Genomic DNA, 16995 nt, shown 5'->3' on the forward strand with positions numbered 1-16995 from the left:
ACTGTGATATAAGCTAGTCTGATGATAGTGCCACACACAGACGAGTAGAAAGTTGAGAAGATCTCAGAGAAATGAAGCAGGAGCCTTGATTAACCTGTTTACGAAGCTCGTTCTACTTCTAGACTTTACATGATGTGATCTCTGAGCTAATAAATTCTTCTACTGGAGCACAGTACAATAGTTTCTGTTACTTCCAGTATATCCTAACTGGTATATACAAATTGTAACTTTTTTTTTTTAAATCTAAAGTACACTAAGCATCTTGTTGGTGAGCCTAAATAACAGAGAGAGGCTCTCTTAACGGAAATGGTATTTAGGAATAGGGCATTGCCATGGGAATACATGTGCCATGATAAACTATGTGTGTTTCAAGGAAGTAAAGGAAAGCAAAGGTTTTTAATAGAAAAAAAATGAGGAGGATTACATAATTGTTTTGAGATAATTATCCTTGGCTACAAGGATCAGTAACAAGGATCCCACTGGTCTGAGGTTGGACAGGCAGTTGCTGGGCAGATGTCTTTCCAGAAGTATTTTTTGTGTAAGGTTGTGATGGCCTTTGTGTAAGGTTATAGTTTTTGAAGAATGTTTTGTGACAGTTTTTGTCAGGCATTTATGCATGAGAACCCTATTTTCATGGTCTTTCCTGACGCTGTTTGTTAGGGTTTTTTTGGTTTTGTTTTTAACACAAGTGACTCCTGATTCCAACAGCTTTCATTTTCTCCCTTTTGATCAAGATCTTTCTCTGAAAGCATTGATGATCAGTCTTCCTGTAATTAGGTTTTGATTGTCCCTTGGTGCTGGGATGGACCTTTTTGGTCCCACATTGGAGAGGGTGATTGGTGACCAGGAATCAGTGTTAAAATTCTTATAGCCACATTTGAGCAACAAGGGAGGTTAAAGGTGAGTGGCTCTTGGTCTAAGCCTATCTGGAGACCATCATTAAGTTTAATTTTGTCTGTTTTGTAGGTGTTTGCTGTCATCTCAAAGTGCTGAACTAGTATTATTTTGTTAGGAGTTGTACTTCTGCAAAAATTTAACAAGTAACAGATACAAAATTTAAGAAAGGAAAATTCAAAGTAAAATTCATAATAATATGGCAATCCCAGTTTACATAATGGTTTTGAGCCATGAAACCTAATGTAAAGACAACTAATTAAATTATTCCAATGGCCATAGAGAATTCAGTGAGACCTATTGTAACCATGTGGCCTGTTTTCTTATTTTACGTATATGGGGTCTCAGCTTTCCCATAGGAATTTATCCAGTTACAGCATGTGGTATTAGCAATAGCATAGGCATTTTCTTATTTAACCAGTTGATACAAAAAGATCTCTTAGGTTGCATTCTTTCAAACTACCAGCAAAAGCCACTGATTGTGAAATTTCAGTTATGGCATTCTCCTATCAAGTGAAAAAAGTAGCATTGAGATGGATAAGAGTCTTATTATTATATAAAGTCTTGTTCCAGCACCTTAGGAAAAGCTGTCTACCGTGTAAAAATGTCAACTTCTTATCTTGGTTTGCAGTTTGAATGTCTCTAGTTAGGGCATCGGGTGGTTTGGTGAACTTCCCATGTGACTCTTACATCAGGCCCAGAACTTGTTCCTTCAGATCCATCTAGTTTCAGTTTATAAAGCCTTAGGAAAATTTAGGATTCATTCTAGTCTACAGGTAGATAAGAATTATTTTAAGACAATGCACAGAGCTACGGTCTAATAACAAACGTGTTTTATAGTTTTTTTTTAATAAACATAACTTTCTCTGTATAGTTATCCTGATTTGTTTATTTATTTTTTTTGAGACAGAGTCTCTCTCTGTTGCTCAGGCTGGAGTGCAGTGGTGCGATCTCAGCTCACTGCAACCTCCGCCTCCTGGGTTCAAGTGATTCTGTAAGTCATCCTGATTTTTATCAAAGATAATCAGAGTAAGACAAACTTGTTTGTAAAATAAGTTTAGTTTTATCAAAAATTGCCTGTAAGAAGTGATTTGATTACATGGTGTTCTCAGATTTAAAAACTCTTAAGGCTACAAAACCAAACCAAGGCAGACTTTAGATTTTATCACTATGAGACTGGGAACCCTTGAAACCAAGCATTGTATACACATTCTCAAATATGATATTGTAGTCAAAGCCTTGGTAACACAATCAGTGTATTTTATTGTATCTCGATAGAAAGATAATAGATTTTTTTATTGAACCTTTCAGTTAACCATATTGCCATAAGAATACTCTCAAATAATTTTTGAATGGTGGGGGCAGTCAAATAAAGAGAAAATGCAACTGTTTCTACCTCTGTTCATAAAAGTATACTTTATTAAATTGCCTGAAGAGAAAGTTTCCTTAAATCTGGAAAACAAAACATTTAAGTAAAGAACTAACAGTGTTTCAAATAAAAGTCATGGAAACATTATCTTTATCATTTATTTAATCTCATCTGTTTTTATTTTTGCTTCATCTTAGCAGTCTTTTGAACCTATCAGTTTATTAGTGTTCTAGAAAAAAAAAGATTTAGTCCATTAATCTTAAAGTTATTAGAAACCTGCATTTAAAGGATCCATTAGGGCCAGGTGCAGTGGCTCATGCCTGTAATCCCAACACTTTGGGAGGCTGAGGTGGGCGGATCACGAGGTCAGAAGTCCGAGACCAGCTCACCAACATAGTGAAACCTCATCTCTACTAAAAATACAGAAAATTAGCTGGGCATGGTGGCAGGTGCCTGTAATCCCAGCTACTCGGAAGGCAGAGGCAAGAGAATCACTTGAACCTAGGAGGCAGAGGCTGCAGTGAGCCGAGATCGTGCCATTGCATTCCAACCCAGGCGACAGTGTGAGACTCCATCTCAAAAAAAAAAAAAAAAGTGCCCATTAGGGTCTTTTCTGTTAATCTGATTGTACATACTTTTAGAGAAAAATTCAAAACAATTAACTCTGAATGTCAGAGACTTAGAGTGGCTATGGTTAAAAATCCAGTGGAAGTTTATTATAATTAACAGACAAGAAAATTTAGTTGTATTTGTGGCATATGACATATTATCTAGAATTCTGACTGATTACATTAGATTTCTACATTTAATATCGTTTTGGAACATTCATTATCAATAACATATACGTACATGTAACTGAAAGATCTAGTATCACGTACCATTTGACAATGTTTCTTATTCAATTTATCCAGTAACCCTAATTGCTTAATATCTCTACAAGATGAGAGAGACATTCGTTGATGCTCTCTAGGAGCCCAATAGGAAAATCCCAAAGTTAACTCTAGGTCAAAAAATCTTAATTTAGAATTTTGAGCTTGGGAAAGCCTGCCAAAGATGTCAAAAGGTTCAAAACATTTGAACAAAACAGTAGCATGGGTCACTGTGAAATCAATCTTTTTTAGTATTATTATTTTATTTTAACCAGAGTAATAATCAAAAGACTTCAAAAGCAATATAGAAAGTTACGTGGATTTTTAAAATCTTAACCCTTACAAAGCTCAGTTTACCCAACCAATCAAAAATCTGTTAAAGACCACATGAAGTTATCTTGATAAAATGCAAAGTGTTTGTTTCTTTGGCCAGTTACCAAAAAGGTAAAGAGAATTTTTCTGCAGTATAATTGCTTCTCCTTATGGTAAACCCATTTAGATAGCCTGGAAGTTGAAGCTGATGAAAAAGGTACTTCAGGTTAATCAGACAAAGGAGAAGTGTATCTAAGGTTATGACTCTATACCATATTATAGAGGAATGTAAACAATAAAATTAGTACCTTGAGCAGGGGAACACGTGGATCTTAGCAGCAGCATGAGAAATTTCCTGTTTACATGGAATAATTCAGATACATCAAGAAAAGACAAGAGTGCAGAATCAAGTTTTACTAGGAAGCATTGCTTTTCTAGGCCTTCAAGACAGAACATTTCAGTTTCAGGTCACAAAAGCAGTGTTGGAACTTGAGAAAAAAGGAGCTGATGAAAAAGTTAAAAAGAGAGAGTCCCAGTTACTGTCCCAGCTAAACAAAAAGATGTATTTTTCAAGAGGAGAAAGGAGGAGAGCAGAAGGCAATGATGCATGACCTGCAAATCATGTGCAGTGAGATACAGCAGAATTTAAACTTCTGAGCTCTGAATATGAGAAGCTTTAAGAGGAAAACTCTACCTCAAGAAATGAAATTACCATTCTAAATGAAAAAGACGGCATTTCCAACTTGAAACTAGGGAAATTAGATGGAATCTGTTAGAAAATGTCTGTTAAATAGATTTTAGAAGTAAAAATCAAAATCTCAGTACTTCAAGAAAACCTTGTTCTAACACAGGGGACAAAATTTTTAGTTTTGTATCTGTATTTTTAGTATCAAAGCTCAATCTTTACAAAGACTTGGAAGTAATTCCCTTCTAATTATAGCCAACTTGATCACACACAATTTCTTTCCTAAATTCGTCTTTCTCAAACTTTTCATGAGCTGCATAAACCTTTGACCACATGGTTAGACTTCTTGTTTTGTCCTATACTTAAATAACACGCCATCTTACTTTAGGGCAAAAATTTACCACAAGATTTTTTTCTCATACAAAATTATTCTCTTTTTCTTTTTAACCTTTCTTACCAAAAATATAACTTCATACCTGTAATTTTTTTCATATCTCTCTTTTCTACTTACTGTACTTATTGGTTCTTTTTCTGTCTTACTTCCTTCTTAAATCATATTTTGAAGCAACCTTTAACCTCTGAATTAGACAAAATTATTGTCTCAATAGAGAATACATTTTTATGCTTTCATTATTATTGAAAGCACATTTTTGTGTACTTTGTTTACAAAATTATATATATTAGAATTTTAATTCTTAGTAACATTAATTTTTAGTGAAAACATAGGAAGCAAGAAATTTTGAACTGTTCATCGCACGTCAGTATTTTTATAGATGAGAATCATTTTGCAATTTCAGAAAATGTTTCCCCATAATTTTTATGTTATAAATAGACCCAAATGTATTTAGTCTTTTTATAAAATTTAAGAAGCTAAGAGCAAATTTACAATTATGTTCAGCAATTTATGTTTTAATGTTTTTTAAAAATCTTACTTGGAAAGACCCAGACATTTAATGAATATCTGTTACTTAATTTAACATAACATTGGGAATTTAGATTGCCTGAAAAGTTCATGGGTAAACATTTATCCTGTCTACATTTACCTGGTTTATCTTTAGCAGTTATACCTAGATTACTTATGAAAGTTGAGATAGTGAGTAAAACTAGTCATCATTTCAAGTTATTTTTCTTTTAACCATTTATTTAGACTGAATATCAGGCATTCACCTAAGTAAGAAACTTAAATGTATTGGTATTTTGCCAATAACTCAGAACACACAGCTGTTTTTATTAAACTGAATAGTGTTGCGTTAGTCTTACCAAAGAATTACACCAACAAAGATTATTCTGTTTTAGGTTGGGTTTATAGTTTTATGGCCTTAAAACATCTAGCAGAGACAAATATAATCCTGTCTGACCAGTAAACTCAGGCAAAAATGTATGCTGATAATTTTGAATACATTTTTAATTAAGTTTTAAAACTTATTTATCAAAGTTTTTTTTAAGTCACGTGAACTAAAAGACATTTGACTTAATTACTATGTACTTCATGTAAGCGCTCATTTATTTAAGCCAATCTGAATAGAATTCCTTAAGGGATTTCTGGCCAAGTACATCAGATTTTACTATGTAGACATAACATACAACATAATATATATATGCATATGCATAAAACACATAAGCATATATACATACACACACAAAATTTGGGGGTAAAACAGTTTCTGTAGCAGCTTAAAAAAAAGAAAAAACTATTTTACCCTCCCCCAACCTTTGACTCAGTTTCACATGAGTTTAGGGTTAAATTTTCAATGTTTACATTTTTAGCTAAGGATGGCCGAATTGTATAAGAAAAACAAAATTTCTAAGTGGCATTGAATTTTCGGTAACAAGTCTGTCTTTTGTTTGCCAGTCTGATTTGCTTGACTAGTTAGTGTAGCAGGGAAATTGTTTAGTGGGTTTTTGGTTTTTTGTTTTTCGCCCCCACATGACAGAAAAAGCAATTTTTATGCTGGACAGAGATACTTTATATTGTTTCTTTGAGCTCAAGACTTTCAAGTGTTTGATCTGAGATCCTAATTTTTGTGAACACTATATAGTTCTTTTTCTTTTAGTCTATGAATCCTTCAGTTAACTGTTCCTTTACCCTAAACAGTTGTTAGTCAAGCAAACCTAAATTTACATTTCCAAAAGATACCTGAGTGGTTAGTTGTCATCGAGCTGTTATACTTTGTAAAGCTATTAATTTGAAAGCCGTTTAAGACATTTATTTATTTATTTATTTATTTATTTATTTATTTATTTATTTATTTATTTTTTAAATCTTGGCTGGAATTCCACAAGCAGTGAGGTTTTTTTATATCAACACCAGTAGGAAAATCAACAGAATCAAAGTAGACAAAAAAAAAAAAAAAAAGAGAGAGAGAGAGGTAGATAAAGAAGGTAGAAGCCTTTACATGTCAGCTTAATATTTGCAGGTTTTTTGTTTTTTTGAGAGGAGAGTTTGAATAATGACCAATGAGCTCTGGATTTTCCTGGATATACTTGGGGCATCAGTTAAAGAATGAGAATAGGCCATAAGATGTAGCCCGCTGAAGTCCCCTAGAACCTGACATGCCTTAAGGTTTGAGAATTCCATTCCTTTTCTTACTAATTTCTCAAAAGTAAGGAAAATCCCATAAATTCTGTCAGGGAGTGTCAGGACTGTTGTTTTAGGTGCTGGTGACTGCCCTACTGGCTTTTAATTAATCATTCTGTGTCCATCAGGCTACAAGGAGCAATAGTAAGAGTGATGCCAGTCTGAGGCTGGTCATGCAGATGCTGGGCAGATGTCCTCACTGAGGTTGCAAGTTTGTGATGGTCTTTGTGGTTTTTGTAGTCTTCTGTGATAGTTTTTGTTATCAGGGATTTATGCAGGAGAACACCCTCTTCATGACCTTTTCTGGCTCTATTAGGGTTATTTGTTTTTAAACACAGATGACTCCAGTTTGATTTGGATAACTTTCAAATTGTATGGAATTTGGAAAATATGAAAAAGTTTTTTGTTTTATTTTACAAATTTGAATTATTTCACATAAATGTAGCTTCTTTTAAAAAAACAGCATTTATCATGTTAAATATTCTTTTAAAATGATATTCTTAATGACTATGTAATGTTCTTTTAGATTGCTAGACCATAGTGATAGTTATCTTTTAAGATGATACTGTGAGCCACTTGACTTTTTCCTTTGGCCAAGATTAATGTTGATTTTAAGTGACTTCTTACCTTTTTTTTTTTTTTAACTTTTCTGTTGTCTTGTTTTCCTGGAAAAGTGGAGTAAATTTTATATCACACTTGTATAAAGTAGTGTTTCTTTAAATAGATTCCTTGGGTTACTCATTTTCTTAGATGCCCTATTAAGAAGTGACTTACTTGATAAACAGTGTATAATCATATTGGCTCACAGTAAACATTAGCAAATCGAGGACTTCAAAGAATCTTGCAGATGCCAAATCTGTTTATCTTTATTTACTTCATATTTTCCCCCAGAGTATTTGACAATAAAATGGAGATAGATCTTTTGCTGAAAATAGTTTTTCATTATGTTTTACTATATCCTCATTCTCTTAGTCTGCAGTAAGAAATCCATATTTCTTATAGGTAAATATTCATATCTTCAGTAATTCAACTTCTTGGTGAACCATCTAGTTATATACTCTGCTTATACCACAGTCATTAACACGTTTCCTCATGGTGTTTACATTCTCAATAAATATATCTTATTTTTTAACCATGTAACTCTTAAATTTTTTAGCAGCTGCTTAATGACCTACTTAGTGGTAATTTTAAAGAAAATAGTCAAACTAGCAGATCTCCCTGCTTATTCTAGTGATGATTTCCACACACATAACTTCTCCCACTCCCACATCCTACATTATCCCTGGAATTGAGATGAGTACAAGACTATCAAAATCATTTACTGTAATTTTATAAAACTTAGTTTTTTAGTGAATCTATTTCTGATGGTGAATCATGGTATAAATGGGTTTTTGTTCTGCTCTCTTTCTTTTCATGACTGCATATATCCTTTTTTTAAACTCTTGCATTTCATGTTCCTTTTGTTTATTTAAGATCCTCAAACAATTTTCTTCACTGGGGGAGAAGGTTGTCATCAGTGAAAGAATTGCCATTTTTTTAAATTTCCATCTCTGCCACCCCCACTTCAAACACTTTCATTTTCTTTTAGAAACATTAATTTCTCATTTGTCTGGCCCATACTTTAAGCTACTTATACTCAGCATATTTCTCTTCTGTGTTTTCGTTCTGTTTTTTGTTTTTGTTTTTGTTTTTCTAGAGGCAGAGTCTTGCTTTGTTGCCCAGGCTGGAGTGCAGTGGCACGATCTCAGCTCACTGCAAACTCGCCTCCCGGGTTCAGGAGATCTTATGCCTCAGCCTCCCGAGGAGCTGGGATTACAGGCATCCACCACCATGCCCAGCTAATTTTTGTATTTTTAGTAGAGATGGGGTTTCACCGTGTTGGCCAGGCTTGTCTCGAACTCCTGACCTCAAGTGATCCACCCACCTCGGCCTCCCAAAGTGCTGGGATTACAGGTGTGAGCCACTGCACACATTCTTCAGTCTGTTTCAGCCTGCTTCATTCTTTGTATACACAGTTGCCTGACTCTCATTTAATCACTGCCTCAGTTTAGCTATCCCAAAATACTATACATCTCTTTCTCACTCAGTTGTCTTACCTTAGTTCTTACTCTTGTAAAATGTGTTAAATAACAATATTTTTCACATAATAATTTGGCAAATCAGGTCAAAGTATAGTCAGCAACATATAACTTCTGAATGACAGTTGTAGTGGGAAGAGCTTTGGAGAAGAAATCACAAAAGCTGGTTTCCTATTCCTTTTCCAATATAATCTTATATGGCCTTATTTGTAATATGAAGAACATGACGTATCATCCCTATCTCAGATGACTTCTAAAATGAAGAGATTAATGTGTTTGAAAATGCTTTGAAATTTTTACAAATGCTCTTAAAAAAATGAAGACACACAGTGTTTATGGAAGTAGATAACATTAAAAAGATTGAATAGCTTTCAATCAGGTACCTTTTAATGAGGACAATGTGAGTCTAATGAGTAGGAATTAGTTAAAATGGTAGGGTGAGGGGGGTGACATTGCAGAGAGGGAACATCATATGCAGAAAGGAGTTATGAAATAAGATGATTAATATGGATTACTATAAGTAATTTAGTATGGCTAGAGTGTAGGATGTCCATGGAGGAGTATCAGGAGAAAGGATTAGGAAATACGGATATGCTTGAATGTTTAATGAAAAGATATGGAGGATTGCTTAAAAATTTAAAGGAATGATATAAACTTTACATTTCCAGAAGTTAATTCTTGTGCTATTGTAGATGAAAGATGCGAATGGGGTGAGAGAGGCAAACTGGAGTTAGGGAGACTTGAGGAGGCTGTTGCATTTAACAAAGGTCTGAACTGAGAACTTGAAGTAATATGAATGTAGAAAGGGAGAAGATAGATGCAAAAAACAATAGTGAAATGGAATCTGTGGGACCTATGTTCTGATTAAAAGTGGGTGGCAGGAAGTTATTCACTAAAAGAGAAAATTTTATAATTATTTTAGGGCTCCTGGCTTAAATGGGTTTCCTACCATTCACTGAGATAGAAACCAAAATGAATTTAAAGGAAAGAGGGTACATTTGATTTTGATTTTGTTAAATTTGAGGTATTTAGCGTATACCCAAGTGCAAATGCTTTGTTTACTGTTGCATAAAAGGAGAGAGGATTGGGGACCTGTCTCTTTGGTAAATGAAGCCTTGGGTTTAGATCAGATCACCCAAAGCAGCATAGGGCTAAGTCTCTTTGTTACACCCTATTTTTAAAATCTACCCCTTGAGAGATATACAATTCCCCAGAAACCTTGATACCCATGGCCCCCCTTTGATTCATATTTCTGGTCCTTGTCATTAATCCCAAGTCTGAGCCTTCAGTGAAAACCTGTCTTCTCACAATCTGCCATAAGGATCCCTAGGCCACTATTTTACCATTCTTTATTGTTCTTATAACTCTAAGTAAAACTTAAAATGTTTTTTATTGCTCTAAAGCTATATTACCAATCTAATCCAAATACACTTTTAACCTAATAGAGTCTTAGTAATAGCAGTCGTTATTTTTATTTTTCTAACTTGGGGTTTACTATAAATTGGTTATCGCTTGCTTTTCATTAGTTTATCCTCATGAAACCTGTATGCTAATATAACATCATAAATTCAGTTTATTGTAGTAGCATACCTGGAAATTCCCTCTTGGTATTTAACTGTAAAGCCAATTATTTTAATATATTTACTTGGCAGTTGTGTTTGGAACTTGAGCCTTTCTCAAGCTGTAACCTTAAATTATGAGTTCCCTCCCATTCTCCGTACTCCCTCCTTTGTAATACTTTGTATTGGCCTTGAGGAATTGCGTGAGTTGTGCTTTAGCCTCTGCTCATATGACATTATAGCCTGGTTTCTTGATTTACTCTTCTTTCAAGTTTCTCTGGCCTGATCACCCAATTTTCCTTTTCTTTCCGATATCTGGCAGTGTCATAACTAAGCTGCCTCCTTGCCACCAGGAGGTCAGATGGAGTGAGGACATAGGGCTTCAGGGACAGAATGAGTGCTAGAAGAACTTCAAGGGCTATTGTGATGGATATGACTGCTGCCCCAGCTCCCACAGATACTATTTTAAAGTAGCAATTGCCCGTCATATATGGGCCCTTCAAAATTCAAAAACTGCCAGCTGCCTATAATTTGTAGGCATTCTCAAACGTTTTTATGACTGCACCTAGATGCGAAGGAGGAGAAAGATGTTGAATTGATTCCTGCAAACATTAAAAAGGAGTGTGTTTAAAATGTCAGTAGTAGTCTGGCTACAGATAGTGAAGAATCCTGATCACAGTGCATGGTTTTTTATCTTGTTTTTTTGTTTGTTTGTTTTGTTTTTTTAACAAGTAGCCATTCATTTGGACATATAAACATCAACCTCTGACTACTCCTTAGTGCCGTTTTAAAATTGTTTCAAGGGTTTTCACAGATACCTGAGAACATCCTCAGTTCACAGGTCAGTGTATATTTTGAAATACAGTGTAATGCCAGTGCAAAAAGTATATATGAAATGAAGTTAAAACTTTGTAGTTTATGCAAGTTGGAACAGCTATTAAAAAGTCAAAAAATAACAGCTGGGTAGTGAGGTTGCAGAGAAAAGGGAATGCTTTTACACAGCTGGTGGGAAAGTAAATAGTTCAGCCATTGTGGAAATTAGTTTGGCAATTTTACAAAGAACTTAAAACAGAACTACCATTCTACCCAGCAGTTGTATTATTGGTCATGTACCCAAAGGAATAGAAATCATTCTACCATAAAGACACACACACCATCGCAGCACTATTCACAGTAACAAAGACATTGAATCAACTTAAATACCCATCAACGATATACTGGATAAAGAAAATATGGGCCGGGCGCGGTGGCTCAAGCCTGTAATCCCAGCACTTTGGGAGGCCGAGACGGGCGGATCACGAGGTCAGGAGATCGAGACCATCGTGGCTAATACGGTGAAACCCTGTCTCTACTTAAAAAACCCCGTCTCTACTAAAAATACAAAAACTAGCTGGGCGAGGTGGCGGGCGCCTGTAGTCCCAGCTATTCGGGAGGCTGAGGCAGGAGAATGGCGTAAACCCGGGAGACGGAGCTTGCAGTGAGCTGAGATCCGGCCACTGCACTCCAGTCCGGGCGACAGAGCGAGACTCCGCCTCAAAAAAAAAAAAAAACAAAAAACAAAAAACTAGCCGGGCGACGAGGCGGGCGCCTGTAGTCCCAGCTACTCGGGAGGCTGAGGCAGGAGAATGGCGTAAACCCGGGAGGCGGAGCTTGCAGTGAGCTGAGATCCGGCCACTGCACTCCAGCCTGGGTGGCAGAGCAAGACTCCGTCTCAAAAAAAAAAAAAAGAAAGAAAATATGGTACATATACACCATGGAATACTACTACACAGTCATAAAAATGAATGAGATTATGTCCTTTGCAGCAACATGGATGGAGCTGTAGGTCATTATCCTAAGCAAACTAACGCAGGAACAAAAAACCAAAGACCACACATTCTCGTTTAAGTGGAAGCTGTCAGGCATGGTGGCTCACGCCTATAATCCTAGCACTTGGGGAACCACTTAAGGTAGATCACTTGAGGCTGGGAGTTCAAGACCAGCCTGGCCAACATAGCAAAACCCCATCTCTACTAAAAAATACAAAAATTAGCTGGGTGTTGGGGTGCACACCTGTAATCTCAGCTGCTTGGGAGGCTGAGGCATGAGAATCACTTGAACCCGAGAGGCAGAGGTTGCGGTGAGCTGAGATTACACCACTTCACTCCAGCCTAGTTGAAAGAGCAAGACTGTCTCATCAAAGAAAAGTATATATATACACACACACACATATATATCATATGTATCATATATGTGATATATATCATATATGTATGTTTATCATTATATATGATATGTATCATGTATATTTATCATGATATATACGATATACATCATATACATGTATGTATATCATGATATATGTGATATATATCATATGCAATATGTCGTATATCACATATGCAATGTGTGATGTGTCATATATCATATATATCACATATGCGGTATGTGTGATATATGTCATATATATCACATATGTGACATGTGTGATATGTCATATATCACATGCGATATGTGTGGTGTGTCATATCACATGTCATATATGTCATATGTGATCTATATCCGTATATATCGCATGTGATATGTGTGATATATGTCATATATCATGTATGTGATATATATCACATGTGATATAAATGATATATATGATATATGTATGTGTGTATATATATGAAGTGGGAACTAAACGTTGAGGATATATGGACACAATGAAGGGAACAGCAGACACTGGGACCTACTTGAGGAGGGAGGGTGGAAGATGAGTATTGAAAAACTTCCTATCGGGTACTATGCTTATTACCTGAGTGACTAAATAATCTTTACACCAAACCCCCATGACACACAATTTACTCATGTAACAAGCCTACCCATGTACCCTAAACCTAAAATAAAAGCTTAAAAAATAAAAAAAAATACACTTTGTAATTAATTATTGGACAGTGGTGTTTTTGTGATAAAGTACAAATTTGTTCTTTACTTTTTTATGTCAAAGAAAAGTGGTAGTTCCCAGACATTTACATTCTAAACCTATATAGAAATCTGTATGCTAGCAGGTAAAAATAATCCCTGTTAGATTTTTCTAAATTGTAAATCAGATTTATGTGAAAAAACAGGTTACATTTTTCCCTTTTATTTCTTTGGTAATAGCAGTGAAAATACTATTTTCAAATTCTGGATTCCTGTTTAGTACAGCTATTCTCCCAGTTCCCTGGATTTCATCTGTGGAAAGTGTCATTGGAGTGCAAGAGTTAGCATTGTTTGTTTGGGTTTCCCCTTGCCCCTGACATTCTACTCTGATACTAAGCCACTCTTTTAGTTATAGTTAAATGAGACATGCATGGGTGATTTGCAGTTAACTGCTTGCCTCCACACATAACAAATGCCTCGGCTTCATATCTAATCATGATTCATGCCTTATGCCAGACATTTGCTGTCATCCCAGTACCAGCAGATGGTGGGACTAGACCCCTGGGGCAGTATGACCCAATGTTCTAAGGTTATATATCTTCTGGTAGCAATGGTCAGAACAGAAAAGATTGTAACATGGCAAATTAAGTTTAGCTCTTTATGGCTTTTTGCTTAAAAAAAAAAAAAAAGGTGTCACATTTTCAAGTGGTACCATAAAAACGTATTTTTTAGTCCAATAAAATAAAAGCATAAACTGGAGTGTTATCATTCCTTAACTCCAAATCCTGGTAGTCAAGGGGTACATGGAACAATGGTTTTTCGCTTTCCTCAAACCCATGATTAGAAATACATTTTACATATAGTACGTATATACTTACAGGCACATATGCATATGCATATACATAGTTCATACCAAAATTTCAATAGTAGTGTTTGACCTTACCATGTGCAATTTTTTTTCTCTTTTTTGTTGTTGTAGATGTTGTTAATTCTTTCTCTCTTTTTAACCAGTTTCTAGTCTTCATTCCCCAAGTAGATTTTAGTGCTCACTAATGGATTGGGACCCACAGTTTGAAAAACTGTATTAAACAATCAGCACTTATTATAAAGAAATATGCTACTTACTTTTTTGTGGACTTTCTCAAATTATAAAAAATGATTTTCCTACTCTTTACTGATCACATCAGCTGCCATTTAGTTAACAAGAAATTTTTAGGGTTCTCTATTACTTTTATGTATATCCAAGGTTCTAAAGGACATAGAGGAGCTACATATAGAAACAAATTTCAATTGAATGTTTTAATGAGCCTTATAACCCTCTAGCTTTAAACACATGCCATTTCTCTTCATTGTTCACAAGTAATTTTATTTCTTTGAGCTTTTCTTTATTTTTATCTTATATTTTAATAGGTCATTCTTTTTAACATACATGAAGTAGCTTGTTTTTAGGCCCGTTATTTGTATTTTAAAAAGAAGGAAAGGAAAGAAGTAGGGCCTTTTGAATTTCTGTATCACCAAATAGAATTTAGAATACTATAGGTTGTTGCAATGTACTGTTTCCCTTCTTCATTAATGATGATGTGAATGAGTTGTATGAAAAACATAGTAGTCATAGGAACCATGTAATCCCTTGACTATCACTTTTCATTCCATATAAAATGATAGGAGGTGAGTTTTTTGCCTATATAATTGCCATTTTTAAAAGTTGCTATGGCGTTGTAGAGAACCATAGAGTTTATAGAAAGTGATAGCTGTTAGAATTCAGAAGAGATACAGAAAAAAAGCATTTATATTCTGAATAGATAGGGTTAGAACTAACATTGAGAGGAAGTTTGGTACGCAAATGATATATTCAGAAAGAACTTCTTTATAGTCTGACTGTAAATAAACAAAATATATTATCAGGTGTTTTGTGCAGATTAAAACTCAAGATAAAAGCAGCTTGTGGAGCAGAAGGTAATTTTATATAAACACATATATTTGAATCTGTACTGAAACTAATTTATATTATGGGTGGGAAAAATTCTTGAATAATTTATTGTAGATAACGGTTGTCAGTCTTACCATTAAAGATTTTCATTGAAGCTCTTTGTGTATATCTCTTTTAGATACAGAAACAAGTGAAAAAATCCAGGCAAGTGGAATACTTCAGCTGTTTGCAAGTCTGTTGACTCCACAGTCTTCCTGCAAAGCCAAAGTAGCTAACATCATAGCAGAAGTAGCCAAAAATGGTGAGGTTTACCTCAAGAACTTTTCTGCTGGGAACATCTTCAGTTTTACATCTTACTTGTCAGTATGCTTTATTAATTTATGTTTTAATTTTGTAGATTAGATGTTTTTTATTTCATTTATCTTTTGTTTGACTCTTCATGTAATTGTTTTAAATGGCTATAGTTACAGTCATTCATACATGTCTCATTTGATAACCCATTCCTTCTCAGTAGAATTATGGGAAAGCTCTGCTGCCGTCAGCTATACCTGTGTTACTTATTACTTTTGGTATAAGAGTCTTGAACTTGCCACTGAGTCATTCATCTTTATTGGCATAAGAGATAATATATTTTTAAATATTTATGTTTGTTTGTGTTATACCCACATAAACTCACTGTTCTTTTTAGTTTTGCCTATTGTTCCGACACTGGCACTTCAACAGTATAGTTGGAATATATGTTCTATTTTCTACACTCACCTTTGTGGAAAACATATATTTCTTAAGTTTCCATGTAAGAATACTTTGGAAAAACAATAATGACAACAAAGTTTAGATTATAGAATACTTAATCCATCCCATTGTGTACTATTTATGCACTGAGAGATTCTTTGGGTGAATTATAGCATAAATATTTGCAAGTGGTTTTAGTTCAGTCAGTTCAAGAAAAACACTGAATTCCTAAAACAATTTTTAAGCATAAGAGAAGGCCATACTATATATAATACCTTTAGTGTGCCTCAATTTGTCAGTTTTACATTATTTTTTAGCCTTTTATTGTAATACGATTCATATATTATTTTTTAAAGGGAAGGAATTTTAAAATTCTGGCTTCATCATGGCAGGTGACTTTGTAAAGTACCAGTCAGTATATGTTGGTTTGCGCTGGTTAAACAATGTATTTTTAGGTGTGTTGCCAAAAAGAAAATTGTGTGAAACTGTCATTTGTGTAGAGGTTCTGAAAATGCATTTCAAGTTAGATTCCGTATTGGTATATCATTTTTTGGTGGTTGTTAGAAAATTGGCCATTTATCACTCTTATATGTCACATCTAAGAAGCAGATCTAGTTTGAAAATGAATTCTTTCCAGACGTTGCTTGTTAACCTGGACCAACCCTTATCTGAATTTTCTTACGTACAAGCGTCTTGGTTTTTAAGAACAAGTCTTTTATTTTTAACTTTGTTAGAGTCACAGTATGCAGTTCCAGAAATCAAGGTAGAGACTCCACAATTTTTATCTTAAAATCCTTTTTCTTTAGCATTCTTGTAGTGTAAAATCAGAAATTTTGGATAACAGATTTTTGTGAAATGGATTGCCATTCCTCTATTGTCTTTCTTAATAAAATTCCTCATAATGCTCTGTCACAATTTCATGACAACTCTGCTTTGAAGAGTTTCTTGTAGTAATACTCTAGTAGATGACAGCTATGTTCTAAAGACATAATAGAATTTTTAATGTTTATGCTTTTAATCAGAGGCTAATAAAGGGCATATCACTAACCTCCACTGGTTAAAATAAATAGGATACATTGGTATGTTTATTACTCCATGACCAC

The 16995-nt window shown here is 34.6% G+C and overlaps 1 protein-coding gene across 5 annotated transcripts in view; it reads left to right on the forward strand.

The window, feature by feature from the left end:
* The window catches only part of RAP1GDS1 (Rap1 GTPase-GDP dissociation stimulator 1), a 181817-nt gene that overhangs the window by 54723 nt on the left and 110099 nt on the right, over window positions 1–16995 (forward strand). For 4 of the 5 annotated variants that reach the window (XM_010358639.2, XM_010358644.2, XM_010358648.2 and 1 more), the window contains exon 3: window positions 15339–15461. In XM_010358639.2, the coding sequence (XP_010356941.1) occupies window positions 15339–15461 (123 nt within the window). Of the gene's footprint in view, window positions 1–15338; window positions 15520–16995 lie in introns of all 5 variants that reach the window. The other variant, XM_030916306.1, reaches the window with a different exon arrangement.

This window comes from Rhinopithecus roxellana, chromosome 2 (genome assembly GCF_007565055.1).
Source record: "Rhinopithecus roxellana isolate Shanxi Qingling chromosome 2, ASM756505v1, whole genome shotgun sequence".
NCBI classification, from domain to species: Eukaryota; Metazoa; Chordata; class Mammalia; order Primates; family Cercopithecidae; genus Rhinopithecus; species Rhinopithecus roxellana.